Consider the following 16,659-nt stretch of genomic DNA (forward strand, 5'->3'; position numbering starts at 1 on the left):
AAGTGAATGAGGGGGAAAGAAAGCGTGAAAAATCTTCTCGGAGGCATGTCCAACACTGTGGAATGCTCCTCCCTTGTGGCAGTGCTGTTTTATAAATCCTTATTTTCCTGCTTCCCCTGACATCACAACTCCCAAAGGTCATATAATACACCCATAAATCAACAGCTCTTTTGGGGTTAGGAAAAAGACTGGTGTAAGGTTCGGACCGCCACTTTAGACAGCTGTTGATGGCTTTATCTGAGACCAGTGATTGTTTAAAAAAGAGCAATTAAAAACTAAATTAATAAGTAGGTCATGTGGTTCAGAAATACCAAGGTGGGTGAGTTACAGGGTGCCTTTTGTTCTTGTTGTTGGTGTGTATCATCCTCCCGTCTCTTCTTGAATCATTGTCCTTTGTGCTTTAGAGTCTTTTCAGTGTTGGTAACCATATAATTTTGATAAACCTTGACCCTTTTGTTGTCGCTTTGTGAATTCTTCTACAATAAGGCTATGGAGAGATCGCATAACACCTCACACCTATGACCGTCTATGCTGAAATGTAGGCCTTCAAAGGAACCCTGCCTCCTTTGTTAAAACCCTTGACCTTCATAAAAAAGGAGAAAGAGCACTTGCACATTGACGTCACCAGCAGGTCTAGTAGTGGGATTAAGTGAACAGTGGAGGCTTTAGCATGATAATGATTCTCTGTGATTCACTGTGATGGGACATAGTGTATCAGATTCAGTGGCAGATTTCTCCTTTAAGCTGCAGCTACTTTTATCCTGTTCACTGATCTGATCTGATCTGGTCTGTAATGAGATACACTATTATTCTCTAATGTATTCTGGCAGTCAGTAAGGCTGCATCAGTAAACGCTGAGCTAAAGTCGTAATATGGTCCGGTGTACCATTTTACTGGGACATATTTGATAAAAAAACATCCGTACATCATACATCCTGTTGTTATTTTCACTGCTTTCATTGAGCTTCAACATTGTCAGAAGTTGCCCTTTTTTAACTGGTGGAAACTAGTTAGCGTTAATTAGTGGAAACTTATTCCGAGCAGCAAACCTGTTTGACTTGAAAATGAAAAGTACCAGGATCAGGGTCAGCCATGGTTCTTTCCTAGAAACAAATCTGATACATATCAGGTGCTTGCCAATGTGACTGTTATCCAAACCAAGGTTATTTTTAGTTCCATTTTTTTTTGTTAGTTTTGAATTTCAATATTATATACTTTTTTCTTTAAACATTTTCATCACAGCTTAGTTTTCTGTCTTTTATGATTTGAAGGTCAGAAGAGTTATTTTTCATTTGTTCAGTACAACAAACATGATCCTCTGTCATTAGTGACATTTTCCATTGACTAGTTTATTTAGAGTGGAGTAATTCTGTTATCACTTAAAGGGACTATCAGTTATTTAAATTGAAGATTAGGCTAAACAAAACCATATATCTAAATAATATTTTAATACAAATTTTCAGTTTTCATTGTCAGACGTTTTGGGAGTTCTGGAGTTCTTATTACATTACGATCATTTTGGCAGACGCTTTTATCCAAAGCGACTTACATTACATTACCACCCTTCGCAGAGGGGGGAGCAATTGAGGGTTCGGTGCCTTGCTCAGGGGCACCTCGGCAGGGGCTCGAACCGGCAACCCTCCGGTTCCCAAGCGGAAGCACTACCCACTGATCCACTGCCTCCCTTATATTCTTATATTGCTCAGGATTTTGGTATAGACAGCGTATAATGATGTTGTCACACTCAAAACTCGAACTCAAAGATTTGACACACATAATACCTCTGCAACATTTTTCACCTTCTGTCTGAATGTATGCACGTGGGTTTTATGTTAAAGAAATGTATTCAGTGCCCAGGCATTATGAAGCGAGAAGCAGAACTTTCCGTTTGTTAACTTCCATGTGTCTGCTTTGTGTTAACTGTTAAGAGGGAAGCAATGGCTTTTTTTATGTAAGGTTGTACATTTAAGATATACTTTTTGCGTTCCTTCCTGTTTGTTCAGGACAGAAGTCACACATTTGTAAGAAACCATTCGTAAGGAAGGGAGTTGTTGTTAATGAGTTTTAAAAACTTGGATTACTTGGATCAACACAGCACTGCATCAGAAATCAGATATAATTATGAATGTATTTATTATATTTACATTGATTATTGTACAATAATTGCATATTATTAGCTCTACTCTAACTATATAGCAATCATTTAACCCCATTATTCTTTAGAAAAGAGCTATTTATTTTATTGCCTATTTGCCCCTTCAGCATTGCCGTTGGAGGTTGCAGAAAAATGAGACGAAAGGAAAATGGAAAGACAGAGAAGAAGTGGACTGGTTTACACTGGACATTGTACTGCCTTTAATGGAGGGAACCCCATCACCATGGATACCACATCTAAACTTTCACTTTTGGCCAGTTATTGGGCACATCTTTGTTTTTCACCCAAGGATTTATCTCAAATCCTATTAGATCTCATCTAATGCCACATATCAGTTTTAGTACCTTTTGTATTTTCCAGATCTCCAACACATCATGGAAATTTTCTTCCAACGCCATTTCCGTCGGAGAAGACAAAAGCATCCCACTGCAGTGCGCCAATCTGTTCCTGCCGTTCAAGCCAGTAAAGCTAGGAGGCGCTCTAGTGTTGGCCTACCCTCAACAGCACTTGTACAATGCAGACGCTCCTCTGTTGGCATACCAACAGTTTATACTGATCAACGCAGGAGGCCCAGTGTTGGCGTGCTGGTGGCCAGTGGTCAGAAGAGACAGTCTATCATAGATTTAGGGCTGACGAATGCAAGTGGAGCCATGCTGGAATCAGGCATAGGAGGTGAGAGGGGCGAAATGGCGCTCAGAAGAGGAAGAAGATATTTTCAGTATAAACCTCGATATGGTCGTCGTCCCTCTGGCACTATGACCTGCGTGCATCGTGGGCTGGCGGTAAGATATCGACGGCCATCGAAAGTAAAATCCATTGAACCCCATTTGCTTGGATCCTCCATGTTGCTTGCTAGTGTAGTCCAGATGGGTCGAGAAGAGGATGAGAAGAAGGAGGAAGCAGAGGAAATGGAAACGTCAACGTGCTCCTATTCTGAGTCGGACGGAGAGGAAGGAAGTGATGAAGAAGGAATAGAGGATGATAGAACTGATGGGAAGAAAGATGCAGATTCACGATTGGCCCAGGGAGTTCTTTTAGAAACCATTAAAACTCGCCCTTTGCTCCGCCCTCCTCGTTGTCTGAGACGGAACTCTTCCCATCTCTTTCCTGCAGACTCGGTCTATGCTAGTAGCCAAACATTGTATGGAGTTTATGGGCGATATAATCCTCTGCGTCCAAGCCAAACAATTCCCACTATCCAAACCTCCACAACCAGCCCCAATCTCAGTAAGCTTGCTACTGCAGGTCTAAACTCAGGTTCTGGGGATACACAAATGGATCTGCCCTCCCCTGGGTCTCCACTCCCTAAAAGCTGTTCTTCACCACTTGGGGAGCTGGAAGGAACAATGTACTATGACCCTTATTTGGAAACATGGGAGAACTTCCTGTCGTACGTAACACACAAACACACAAAAAATATGCAGAATGAGAAAATGTTATAGTATTGTTTTTGTCCAGCTTTGATGACATATTAGAATACTGGAGAAGCTATGTCTGCTTGAGAATCCAAATGAAACCACTTTATGATAGTCGCTGGTCTTTGATGGTCACATAGTGGTGAACATATTGGTCAAAATACTGCTAATTAAAAGCCATCAAAGCACAAAGTAGCCTTCGATTGGCTTTTCAGTTGTGTTTGACCAAATCACAAGCTGTGTCATAAGAAACAAATCTCAGTTTTTCCAGTATGGCTGCTGTGATTCATCTACAATCACTAGAAGTGGCACTGTATGCACTTTTTAAAACCTTGAGAAAGAATTTTCAACCATTATGGAGCAGAACTAATGATGTATACTTGGCTTATCAAGTTATTGTGACTGACTTATTACTAAACATTTGCCTACTTGCACATCTGGAAGACACGCATGCATAGCAACATGTGCTCAACTCTGCTACATAGCTTTAAATCTACATATTTGTGTTGTGTTGTTGATCTTTTCCGTTGTAGTCTCTGCAGAATAATTGATAAAAAACATCAGAGAGATATCTAAAGCTCATTCATAAGGCTTAGTTCATGAAGTCTTTTTATAAGTGCACCTGTATGTGTGTGTGTGTGTCTAAATACGCAGATGTTGAAGTTTAAGGAAGAGGTACAGTGCCACTAGAATGTGCGTGCAATCTTGTCACAAAAAAAAAAAAGATTTTAAATAAATTGACTAATCAACTGACTAAGGAATATAATGCTCAAGCAGAACGTACCAATCGCGATGAAAAACATCCCATTTATCCAGTGATAGACTGTCAATAGGTGCAATTTGGCTTAGACGGGACAGATTAATGCAATCGCTGAAGAGGAACAAATGTGAGAAAAATATGCAACAACCATTCATTTGTATTTGAAATAATGCTTATCACCAGTTGGCAAATGCGTTTGACAAGCTATGGACATATATCTAGTTTATTATAGTTGTTTGCTTCTCTTTAGGCTTGTCTGTTATTAAAACAAGACACATTAAGTCTCTGCTTCTTCAGCTTTAGTGATGGCAATCCCGATTTCTAAGTACAACATTATTCTCTGTGTTGTTGGTGGAAAAACATTTGTAGCAGCAGTTAGATCATTTTGACTGGACATTGGTTTGACTTTGTGTATCTGAATGTAGTCTTTCTAATCTATGAAACGAGTCTATGGCAAAGTATCTCAGAGCCACAGATGGTGTGGCCCAGTCCTGTCTGTGTTGCAGATCTGTGGTCAGGAGATTGTCACGCCTCTGTACTGAAGCCTGCAGTACGTGTAAAACGGATGCAGTGATGCACAGTTTCTTTTCAATCTTTCTTTTCTATTGGGTGTGCATATCTGTTAGCTAAAATGTAAGGGTTGAATCTCCTCAGTTCCAAGTAAGCTTATGTTTAGCTGGTGCAAGAGGGCACCGCTTAGTAGAGGAAGAATACTGTTAAAATAAAGCTACTTAATAGAGATTACATTTGAATGAAATTATTTCTTATCCACGTCAAGGTTTATTAGCTGTTGGTGTCAAGAAGCACACAGGACCATTCACTATCTCTTTTTCATTTCCTCTCTCCATCCATGTCCACTTCCAGGAAAGCCATAGCCAAGTCTGGCCTGAACCAACTCCCCTGTGAACCTAGTACATCATCCCTGTACAGGACGGACCCAGAGGCAAATATCCGGAGTACTGTGGACTGGACGGTGAGTTTGATTATCAGCAAGAGCAAACAGAACCAGACTTTCACACTAATTAATTTCATCAACATGAAAAGAAAATCCCAAAGTGAAGCAAGGAAACAGGATTGAACCTTTTGTCTTTGTCTCGTCTTCTTTGTCTTTCTGTAGGAGTCGGCTGTGTATGGAGATCATATCTGGTTTGAGACGAACGTATCTGGAGACTATTGTTATGTAGGAGAACAACACTGCATTGCCAGAGCACTGGTTAGTTCTTCCACATAGTTTTTGGTTCCTCCAACAGCCATTTGTATGTCTTCAGCTTGTCAGATTCCCTCCTCTTCATGTTGTTGTCTTTTGGGACAGCTGCATGGGGCCATTGCTCCCTGTTCGGTCCCTTGTCTGCAATAGTCATTCTCCAACACCCCCTTTCTCCTTACAGGGTACAGTTTAAGAACTACAATAAGTCCTTATAACAATGAGTCAGGTTTTCAGAGATTGTCATACTGTTGTTTTTTATTTTATGTTTCCCCCTCAACTGTAATTGAATAGATGCCTGCAGGTCCTCAAAGGTAATAGGGTCTTCAACACTGTGCTTAAGTACTTGAGTCAGTGTACTGTTACTTTCCACCTCGATGTTTTCACCTCTCCTAGTCAAAAAGTCAAAGTTGTGATCTCAAGTATCTGTTCTGTTTGTCACTTGAGGCAGTAGTTAGTGCAAATGCTCGTCCACTGTGTGGCCGTTACTTTTACTGGTATAGGACTGACCCCTAGTGGTCAGAGGTGGCATCACTATTGGTCAAAATCTGAGTCAAACTGTTTTGCTCCTGTGATTATATGGTCTTGATCTTTCTCTGTCTCTCTCTCTCTGTCTCCCTCTTTCTCTCTCTCTCCAGCAAAAATCGATCAGTCGAAGGAAGTGTGCTGCCTGTAAGATAGTCGCCCACACCATCTGTGTAGAACAACTGGAGAAGGTAAAATACCTCAGTCATTGTTTTCCATATCCCTTTAATCCGAGGTGGACTACGGGTTCAACAGATGATCCACAAAATCAAAGCCTTAGTGTGGATTTCATCTCTTTAAGCCACATCAGGGAAACGTTAAGAGGCAGGTGTAAATCCTGAAGGAGCATTGAAGATGGAGAGCAAAAGCAGGAAAGAAGGAATTCAACAAGCATAAGCGACATGAATTTAAGCTGCAATAATAATGGATGAGTTAGAGAGAGAGAAGGTAGATGATGCTACACCCTCCTTGTATACAGAATATCCTTAACATATGTGTCATACACTTCCTGCTGTTCCACTGTGTATGTTTGCCATGTCTGCATTGGAACCATTTCATTTTGCTTTCTGCTGTGTTTTGACATGTATCTGCATTGTATTTGAAAGACTGGGCAGGTTGTATTGAACCATTCATCTTGTCTAACCTGCAGTTTCCCAGCTCTAGAGCCATTCTGCTGGATGACAACCTGCCTATCAATGACCTCAACTTTAGAGTGAGACACATCAAACTCCTCCTTCCTCTCCCTTTCTCTCCTCTGTTTGTCTGTAAGCCTCTGGCCCCATCCACTTTAACATGGATCCATCTGAAAATGCCAAAGATTAAAATCGAGTCGACCGTTTATTTGATCATAGTTGTTAGTGTCAACACGGATCATTTTCAAAAGTATCCGGACTAGTGTGGATGCGGCCTGAGAGAAGACACAGGCCATGGGTGGTGTCTAAACATGTCAGCGTTTCATTTAGTTTGGGATGTCCAAACATATCTACCACATTTTGTTTTGTATACCCTGACCTACTCTTGTCAAGCAGAATGCTCACAGTGTTCTGGTGGATCTATTGGGATTTGGAGGAAGCAAACACCTGTAAAAGTCATGTTACCAAGGCGACATTCTGAGTTGGTGGAGGGAGAGCGCAGTGATGCAATGAGGACGGAAAATTGTTGGACAAAGCAAGCAAGCAGATTGACAATGAGAGTGCATGTTGCAACTTGGAAAGCGCGAATCAATCACAATTAGTGTCTGGGAAACAGGGGCGTCTAACCTCAATGTTTTTCTCTCTCCTCACCACTTCGTTCATACAAGTTAGCTACCAAGTCAGCTGGCTAGTTGGAGGTATTTAGTGCTTGCTAGTCAGTTAATGTTAAGTATTTCCACTGATTTTGTCTGAAAATAAATAACATGACATGCTCGCACTGAGGACCAGGCGGCCTCTTTAATGTCTTTGTTATGTATATTCTGTATCTTCTTCTTGAAATATCACAACTAAATAAAACAACTAGGACTAACTCCAATTGGGACTAACTTGTGTAACTTCAGAATGTCGCCTTTGTGCCATGACAACCTATGAGTGGACTGGATATCAGACTTCATGGGCCTAATGAATAATGAACATTCATTAAACATTTTGTCAAGATGGAGTCTGTCCAGGATCTGTGATCTGCCAGGTTGAACCACGATTCCAGGCTAATCGCTGCCTTCGTACAATGAGATCATTTACAAATGGCTTTGAATCTTCGACCCAGCAACCACAGATTCCTGTCTGTGTTTTTTGAAAAATGTGTGGTGCTTTCACTGCTTGAATGTTACCTGAACCTCTGCTCCTTACAAAGTGATTGATGTTCCAGGTTTGCACATGTTGCACCAGCAGCTGACTGACTTCGTTAAAGCCTTTCTCAGGGAGCTTGGTGCTTTAGCTCTCCTGGCCTTGATTATATCAGCCAGTGCAGAACCACAGTCACCATATTTACTAATGTTGTCCTTCGACCTCTTCCTTTCCTCTCCAGATTAATTTCAGGTGTAAACCATCTTTCAGAGAATCAATCTCAAGAAACATCCGAGAGGTGAGTTCTTAAAGGTTGATATAGTTTCGTATTTTTTTTATTGTGCTCAAAGACAGCTGACATATCTACATGATTTTCATTATTTTCTGAATGATGATGTCATATGCTTGTGTCATGTGTCCAGCCTATTGTAGTGCGTCACCACTGGGTGCATCGCAGGCGGCAGGAGGGGAAATGTAAACAGTGTGGGAAGGTGAGCATGATTTTCTTCATGACTGTTTTCTAATATTAATTATTTATTGTGAACATTTTCAAATATCAGTGGTTATAATGAGACAGGATGTTTATACACACAATCAAAGGAGGTGAGTTTCACCCAATATTCTGATATTCTGACTTGAAATCTATTTGTTTATTTTTCATCAGTGGCTTTATACTGCAGACTTGGGTCTATGTGACAGAACAAAAATGGATGATGAATGTGGAGGACATAGTGATGATATTTGTGGTTGTTGTGTGCAGGGCTTTCAGCAGAAGTTTGCTTTCCACAGCAAAGAGATTGTGGCCATCAGCTGCTCCTGGTGCAAACAGGCTGTAAGTACCTTCACAGTAACTCAGTATGGTACTATCACACTATCCTTTAAATAAAACTAACCCTCCTCTTGTGTTTTCCTTCTCAGTACCACAACAAGGTTTCCTGCTTCATGTTACAACAGATCGAGGAGGCCTGTCCAATAGGAGCTCATGCTGCCCTCATAGTCCCGCCCACGTGGATCATACGAGTCCGACGACATCAGGTAACGCTGCTGTCAGCCGCTCAGCTCGGGCCTTGAGATCAACGAGGGAAATATTCAAAACATTCCTTTCCCCATCATTAATAGAACAAGCAGGAGCACAACCTCCTCTTTGCTCACCTCCTCTTCATCAAACAGGAAATGAAAGCGATCCAGTGATGAACAGCCTCTGTCTTTTTCTGTGTCTCTATCAGTCGTCCATGAAGTCCAGTAAGAAGAAGAAACGTACGTCGTTTAAGAGGAAGAGCAGCAAGAAAGGAGCTGAGGTCAGCACTGTAATATGATAGGATCCAGACCTGCTGTGCCTCCTCGAGACACACGTTTCTCCATTTCCTCCATCAATACCATTGAAATCACATTTATGTCAACTTTTTATGTCATGTCGATTTAGGAGCAGAAGTCTATCCACCATTTCTTCTCACAGTTAAAGAAGAAAATGTATGATTACTTTATTATTATAATTTCAACCATTTCAAGGCAATTGTCTTGTTTCCTGACAGGAGGGCCGACCATGCAAACCATTTATAATCCGACCCATCCCCTCACCACTGATGAAACCACTGCTGGTATTTGTCAACCCAAAGAGCGGAGGAAACCAGGTATGAATGAATCCAAAATCAATATCGCCATAATCATCGTATGGTCTTTGGTGGTGTGGAATGTTTATTATCTTGCACCTGTCATTCGTATTCTTACATATGTGAAATGTCTTGTTTTGTAACCTTGTAGCCTTTGTCTGTTTCTCTGACAGGGTGCTAAGATACTGCAGTCTTTCATGTGGTACCTAAACCCCAGACAGGTTTTTGATCTAAGCCAAGGAGGACCCAATGAGGGGTAGGACCCTGATGTTGGACACCTGTAGCTGATTTTTGACAGGATTCACTGAAAAGTTGGGATGATCAAAAAAGTTTGTGTTTGTGTATTTTGTAGCCTGGAGATTTATCGCAAAGTCCATAACTTGAGGATCCTCACCTGTGGAGGAGATGGAACTGTGAGCAGTAAAGCACACACACATACACACACACACACGCACTAAAAGAAAATTGATGCAGTTACACAAACCAAATAATACACTGAAACATGAATAAATAATACACTGTGTAAGATGTGAGGATATACATATATACAGTAAATATAGATCAATGCCCACCTCATCCCTTTACTTTAACTCTTGTGTATATATGTTAATGCTAGGTGGGCTGGGTCCTGTCTTGCCTTGATGAACTAGCAATGAACCCTCAACCACCCGTTGCTGTGTTACCACTGGGGACAGGAAATGACCTTGCCAGGACGCTGAACTGGGGAGGGGTGTGTAGGCCGACACACACACACACACACACACACATACATGTACATACACACAAACAGAATGGAAGGCAAAGGATTACCACAGCTCTGTGCACTTTGTAGTCCTCAGGAAAGGAGCCCCTTTTTTGTGCCACTAGGAGGCGCTGAATGGTGTCACGGCCATGTGTGTGTTATATGTCACTCTGTGTGTATTCCAGGGCTATACAGATGAGCCACTGTCTAAGATCCTGTCCCATGTGGAAGATGGAACTGTTGTCCAGCTTGACAGATGGAATCTTCACGTTGAATCAAACTCCAGCTCAGGAGCTGAACAGGACGATCAACAAACAGACAAGGTTGGTATACACACATTTAACCCAAGACTGCTGGAGACTGCAGGAAGATCAGTTCTGAAATCTTGGAGTCATGATCTGATCCGTGGTCATACTGCACAGTGTTGCTCTCCAGGGGATGAACCCTTCCGGTTGAGGATACTCAAGCTTATATTATTATCAAAATCTGCCAAGCACATCCATTCACTGACTCTCAATGTTTGCCCTCAGCTTCCTCTCGATGTTTTCAACAATTACTTCAGTCTCGGTTTCGATGCCCATGTGACCTTAGAGTTCCACGAGTCAAGAGGTACATTCATTTGGAGCTCCGAACACTCTAGGGAGTTGTTCTGCTTCCTTACATTTGTCTTCACTGTTTTGTCCGTCTGGTTCTTACAGAAGCCAACCCGGAGAAGTTTAACAGTCGTTTTAGGAATAAGATGTTCTACGCTGGGGTGAGTGACCGTTTACATCGAAGAAGCTAGAGAGTGGATTTTCTGTCATGTAACTGCTTCACACTCCTACATTTATTCTTTCAATATAGACCAAAGTGTGTTGCATCCTTCACCCAAAACAGCGTCCTTTAGTTCGGGGCTAAATGCAGGCGCTCTGCTACTGTTTCCACAAATAGTAACGGTTATATTCTCTCCTGTATGAGATTCCAAAAAGTTTAAATGATGCCTGTTTCCTGTTTTATACATCCAAAACAGGAACAGTGCAACCTCTTCTTACTCAGCATGCGTGGTCAATGCTTGCTTCCATCAGATCACATTTTCGTAAACGTTTTCAATATGTGTCGCTTACATCAAGCAATTTGGTCAAAATTGACTTTAAAATAGTCTTACTCTATGTGGAATAGATACTTGAGATACAGCGAGCAGAGCCAAGCCGCCCGCAGAGCTGAGACTGACTTCATCCCTTGGGATTTCAATCTACAGTTATTCATGCAGTCCTTTGCCTGCCTGTCTGTCTCTGTGCCTGTCTGTCTCACTGTCTGCCTGTCTCCATTGCAGACAGCATTCTCAGATTTCTTGATGGGCAGCTCCAAAGATCTGTCCAAGCACATCAAAGTGGTGGTGAGTATCTGCCAGTCAACCTGTAAATCAGTCTGTCAGTCTCCCAGTGTGTGATGCTACTGAGTGTCTCTCCCTCTCTCATTCTGTCTCTCTCTCTCTCTCATTCCAGTGTGACGGAACAGATTTAACGTCCAAGGTTCAGGATTTGAAGCTTCAGTGCCTGGTCTTCCTCAACATACCAAGGTAATAAAAATTTTAAATGAGTGGTGGCTCGTGCCTTGCACTGCTGATGGGGAACCAACCTCTGTATTAAAAAAACCCTAATGCATGCTGGGACATGGTTTTAGGAGGTTTGGCAGCAGCATCACCGGCTGTCAATATGTTAACCCTCTCTTACTTCTAATAACAATCATCTGCTGAGAAACAAAAGTAACATTGCCATTGGAAACTTTCCACTAAGTATAAGCTGTGTAATTGCAGGTACTGTGCAGGCACGACCCCTTGGGGAAACCCTGGTGATCATCATGACTTTGAACCTCAGCGTCATGACGATGGATACATTGAGGTCATCGGATTCACTATGACATCGCTGGTATGGGGCTCATGCTAACCTTTTCCAAATGTGGAATTAGATGGAATACACTCCATTCTGACAAACGGCTGAATTGCCTCTGTCTCTCTACTGGTCTCTCTCTTTCTGTAGGCGACTCTCCAGGTTGGAGGTCATGGAGAAAGGTTGAATCAGTGTCGAGAGGTCACGCTCACCACCACTAAACCTCTTCCAGTACAGGTACAAGTTACACTGCTTGATTATCTATTATCGATCTACTTCAGTAGGAAAAAGCTTGTTTACCAGACATCTGACCTGATCATCTCTCCCTCTCACCCCTTTAAACTGATTTGATTTTAGGTGGACGGTGAGCCGTGTCGACTCGCTCCCTCTGTGATCCACATCAGCCTCAGAAACCAGGCCAACATGGTGCAGAAAACCAAACGACGGACATCGCTGCCACACCTCAATGAGTATGTATGAGAGAGAGAGAGGGCGAGAGAGACTGTACTTCAAAAGATGTAACTGCCACTGGAAGCCAGTAGGGGGCGCAGAGTAGTCATGGGTTTGACACTCGTCCTTCATTCTTTCCTGGGCCTTTGAGATCTTACTGGGAAATATATGTGAAATGTGGCTTTGCAGAGGTCTGGCTTGATACACATTGTGTCCCGTCTCTGTCTGTCTGTCTGTCTGTCTGTCTGTGTGTCTCAGTCAGCAGCCACTCCCAGAGAGGTTGAGGATCAGAGTGAGCAGGATCAGCATGAATGACTACGAGGCTCTGCACTACGACAAGGACAAACTACGGCAAGCATGTACGGAAAGACACACACACACACACACACACACACACACACACACGCACACACACACACTGACAACCATGTGTGCAATACTGCCATCAACATTTGCAGTATTAACCAATGATGTCTTTATAGTCTTTTATAGTAAGTAAGTAGTATATAACACACGCATATATAGTATCAATAATAGATGACATGCAGGCGTGACACACATCTGAGATCAAACCTGTCCTAGTTGAAAACGTCAATGCGTGTAGCGCTGCTGAAACTGAAGAAAGCCGTGATCTACAGGTCAAGCAGACAATTTTCATTCTGTCTTGCATGTCAGTCTCACCTATTGCCCCTTCGTCTCCTTGTCGATGTGTTTGTGTGTCTTTGATTCAACCCGTTACGCTCACAGAAACACACACGCACACATGCAGTCTCGATGGTGCACATTGCGAACACAGAGTGGTGCTGTTACCTTCGGTAAGACGACCGCGGACAGAGGGATTCACTTTTGTCTGTGTGCGTGTGTGTGTGTGTGTGTGCGCAGGCGTGTTTCTTTGTGTTTTGCCTCAAATAAACCCATAGAGGAAATGTGTATGCGCCAAACATATTCCATAATTATAATGGCGACAATAATAATGAATTCAGACCTTATTATCAAGCATTTAGTTCTTATTCCTATGATGAACATCATCAAGATAAGTCTTTTGGAAGATAATACAAAATCCAATAAATGAAATGAAAAAGCATTATCCTGTTTGCAGGCAAGGTTCCATTAGTTTCAAGTCTCCCTGCAATATCCTCGATTCAGTGTGTGATGTTTGTCTCATAAAGGAGCAAACATGATACTGTTGTACACAACAACTTTGTGTGTCACCGGTTAAGGTCATTCAAAACAAAAGACTCTTTCTAAAGCATTTCTCACAATTCCCAAAGAACATTTTTAGGGACATTTCCTGCTTCACTGAAATGGTGTGAACAAAATAATTGGACTGAAAGTGAAAAAGCATCTCGGAATCCGATGATGTATATTCAAAATTCTGTTGTTATAACAATATTTATGATCTATTTATTGTATTTTTGTCCTTGAGAGCTCCGTTTTGTTCTCAGTTAACTATACCGTTCGGTCTTTATCAGTGAAGCTTCTCTCAGGCCTGCTGATAATGACTTGCTTTGGTTCATTAGATGAAACAATAAACATGAAACTAGTCCATTTACTTAGCATAAGCAACTGAGATCATGGGTGAAGTGATAGGAAGCTCCAGTCCCACCATAGTGTTGTTTGGAGTGCGAGTATTTGCAAGTCACACTTACAGTAAGTTTTAGTAAGAATTAGGGTTTGTGACTTGACTTTGACCCATCTGCTGTAAAACTTGACTTTCTTAGGACTTCACTACAAGAAAAATGGGCACAAAGTAGCACCAATTGGCGTTCTATTAGTTTTATAAGTCTGGAAAGAAACCTTGAAAAAAATGGTGAAATATCCCACAAGTCTCAGAAAACTCAATGCCAGACAAATTTCACAGGACTTCACAATTTATTTTTGCGATCCAAATCATTGATTTTGCTGCGGTAATTTCCTGAATTTTGCAGCGAATGTTGCAATTTGTTTTCCCATTAATTATAACTTTTACACTTTTTATTTATTTTCACAAACATTAATCATTAAACATTTATCTACATGACAAACACACACAATATGCATAGAACAACCTTTGCTTTCTTGTGTCACTAAGCATTTCAATTCCTAACACAACATCAACATTCTAATCACCATCTAAAGTTAACGCTGGCTAGTTTAGACAAACAAATTTGAAATGTGAAAATTATGCAGTACAATTGAAAGCTATGCAGTAATTATGTGGTAAAATGGGAAATTATGCAGCATCATGAAAAAAATAGAGTGTTGTTAATTTTGCATTAAATTGTGTGATTGTGGAATTGCAAAAACAGGGACTGTATAATGCCATCGCAGCCGTTTGTCAAAAACTAGTTTCCAGCATAGATTAGGTGATAAGCCTTGAGAATCTGTTATTAACATTCTCATTTTATTAACCACCAGCTGGAATCCTTTTCACATCAGTCATGGCTCACCCCCATCTCATGCATTTCTACCTGTCCTTGCAAATTCAAATCAAATTCATCCATTTAATCCATTTTTGTATGATACCTGTTAATTGTAGAAACCTGGAGAGATAATTGTGCAATTTCTGCTAAAACATTTGAGAATGAACTCGGGACTTCCTCTGACTGACATGAAAACTCACTGGGCCTCCGCTGAATGTCCAAATAATTCCTTATTAAACCTATTAAAGAAGTTCTGTGGGGTCCCGAGGCCCGGAGTGAAGAGCCCGTGGTGAAAGTAGATATCAAAGTGCTGCTGAATAATTGTCTTGTTCCTCTGTATCTCCAGCTATTCCTTTGGGACTGATAGTTGTTCCTGGTGACAGCGATTTAGAAACCTGCAGAGAGCACATCCAGCGTTTGCAAGAGGTAAGGAGGGGAAGAGGGGATGAGGTGAGAGGGAGGGATGAAAGGAGAACCGTTTCTGTATCGTAGATGAAAAGAGTGGGGCTGTAACACATGAAAGAACAGGAGAGAGAACAGGAAAGGCTTTTTTTAAAAGTTTGGAACAAAGCTAATTAGAGAGTCTGAGTGTGTGTGTGTGTGTGTGTGTGTGTGTGTGTGTGTGTTTGAGTTTCAGTTTCACGATGTTGCACTGCTCTCCTCTTGCTCGACTCTCCCTTTGCTTCCTTCTTCCTCTTTTAGGATTTCTGCTCTGTCCGTCCGTCCTTTGCTGCGCAGGTTGGTAGCTTGCTGCTAGATGGTGTGATTTTTGGTTTGGCTCAGAGGCACCCGGGAAACTAAATCATTCTTTGAAAGCAGTACTTCAATGAGTTGTAAAGACCAGTAGGCTAAAAATTCAAACTGAGTGACCAACTGTTAGAGCAGCAGTGTGTGAGGGTTTACGCAATACCTGAAATGCGGCAAAAAAAGCGGAAAAACTTGACGGAAGTACTGATGGGGTTTGTAGGAGCGCGTCAGATAAAACCACCAATCACAACGTCCCGTGCACATCCTCACTGAAGGCTGTGCCAAAATGAAGTACTGCTTCCAGCACACACACACACACACTCGGAGCACACACACAGGCTCCGTCATAAACAAACAAACACCCACACACATAAACAGAACAGATTCTGTACTCAAGGGGTTATGAAGTTCAGTGTGCTCCATACCGCATTACACAACACACACACACACACAAATGCAGATATTTCTAAATAAAAGAGGGTTTTATAAGTGCACAAAATGGAAAAAAACACCTTATTCATCACAACTTCCATCTTGCTATTAGTCATTTGACCCCCATAAAGTGTCAGATAGAGAGACGGGTGGATATTCAGATTTATTTGCCAGGAGACAAACCTTTACTTTCCTCCCGGTTAGCCGTGCCTTTCACCTTGCAGCTCTCTCCCACTTTTAATGGTGGAATCACGGACACTGACCTCATCTGAGGCGAGTGAGGCCTGCGGGTCCTTAGATGTTCGTCTGCGCTCTTTTGTGATTTGTGTGAGTCATCAATGCAGGATTTTGGTTTGCCGCAGACTTCAAGGAGGTTTCGCCACCATTCCGGGTTTTATCCATTTGGAGGTAATTGCTCACTGCGATTCGCTTGAACCTTTTCCAGACTGATTTTCAACAACTTTCTCTCTTATCTCTTCTGGAATTCCTTTTGATCGAAGGAAAGTGTACAACCTTTTCTGATGATAAGGTGCCAAAGTCATGAGATACCCCAACGAGCTCCTTCCCTGGAGTTATAAACCGTGATCAC

General features: G+C 41.8%; 1 protein-coding gene across 6 annotated transcripts in view; it reads left to right on the forward strand.

Annotated features, from left to right (window-relative positions):
• Positions 1-16,659, forward strand: part of dgkza (diacylglycerol kinase, zeta a) — a 61,133-nt gene that overhangs the window by 16,888 nt on the left and 27,586 nt on the right. For 3 of the 6 annotated variants that reach the window (XM_076143678.1, XM_076143676.1, XM_076143677.1), the window contains 23 exons: positions 5,195-5,303; positions 5,448-5,543; positions 6,173-6,250; positions 6,709-6,771; positions 8,061-8,117; positions 8,242-8,310; positions 8,580-8,651; positions 8,738-8,854; positions 9,046-9,117; positions 9,352-9,450; positions 9,603-9,685; positions 9,782-9,842; positions 10,046-10,159; positions 10,357-10,494; positions 10,702-10,780; positions 10,870-10,925; positions 11,484-11,546; positions 11,656-11,729; positions 11,967-12,078; positions 12,190-12,276; positions 12,397-12,509; positions 12,748-12,848; positions 15,238-15,317. In XM_076143678.1, the coding sequence (XP_075999793.1) occupies positions 5,195-5,303; positions 5,448-5,543; positions 6,173-6,250; positions 6,709-6,771; positions 8,061-8,117; positions 8,242-8,310; positions 8,580-8,651; positions 8,738-8,854; positions 9,046-9,117; positions 9,352-9,450; positions 9,603-9,685; positions 9,782-9,842; positions 10,046-10,159; positions 10,357-10,494; positions 10,702-10,780; positions 10,870-10,925; positions 11,484-11,546; positions 11,656-11,729; positions 11,967-12,078; positions 12,190-12,276; positions 12,397-12,509; positions 12,748-12,848; positions 15,238-15,317 (1,993 nt within the window). Of the gene's footprint in view, positions 1-2,262; positions 3,546-5,194; positions 5,304-5,447; positions 5,544-6,172; positions 6,251-6,708; positions 6,772-8,060; positions 8,118-8,241; positions 8,311-8,579; positions 8,652-8,737; positions 8,855-9,045; positions 9,118-9,351; positions 9,451-9,602; positions 9,686-9,781; positions 9,843-10,045; positions 10,160-10,356; positions 10,495-10,701; positions 10,781-10,869; positions 10,926-11,483; positions 11,547-11,655; positions 11,730-11,966; positions 12,079-12,189; positions 12,277-12,396; positions 12,510-12,747; positions 12,849-15,237; positions 15,318-16,659 lie in introns of all 6 variants that reach the window. The other 3 variants (XM_076143675.1, XM_076143673.1, XM_076143674.1) reach the window with 2 other exon arrangements.

Source organism: Genypterus blacodes, unplaced genomic scaffold (genome assembly GCF_046128005.1).
Source record: "Genypterus blacodes isolate CSIRO-AG114 ecotype Tasmania unplaced genomic scaffold, CSIRO-AGI_Gbla_v1 ptg000027l_1, whole genome shotgun sequence".
Taxonomy (NCBI): Eukaryota; Metazoa; Chordata; class Actinopteri; order Ophidiiformes; family Ophidiidae; genus Genypterus; species Genypterus blacodes.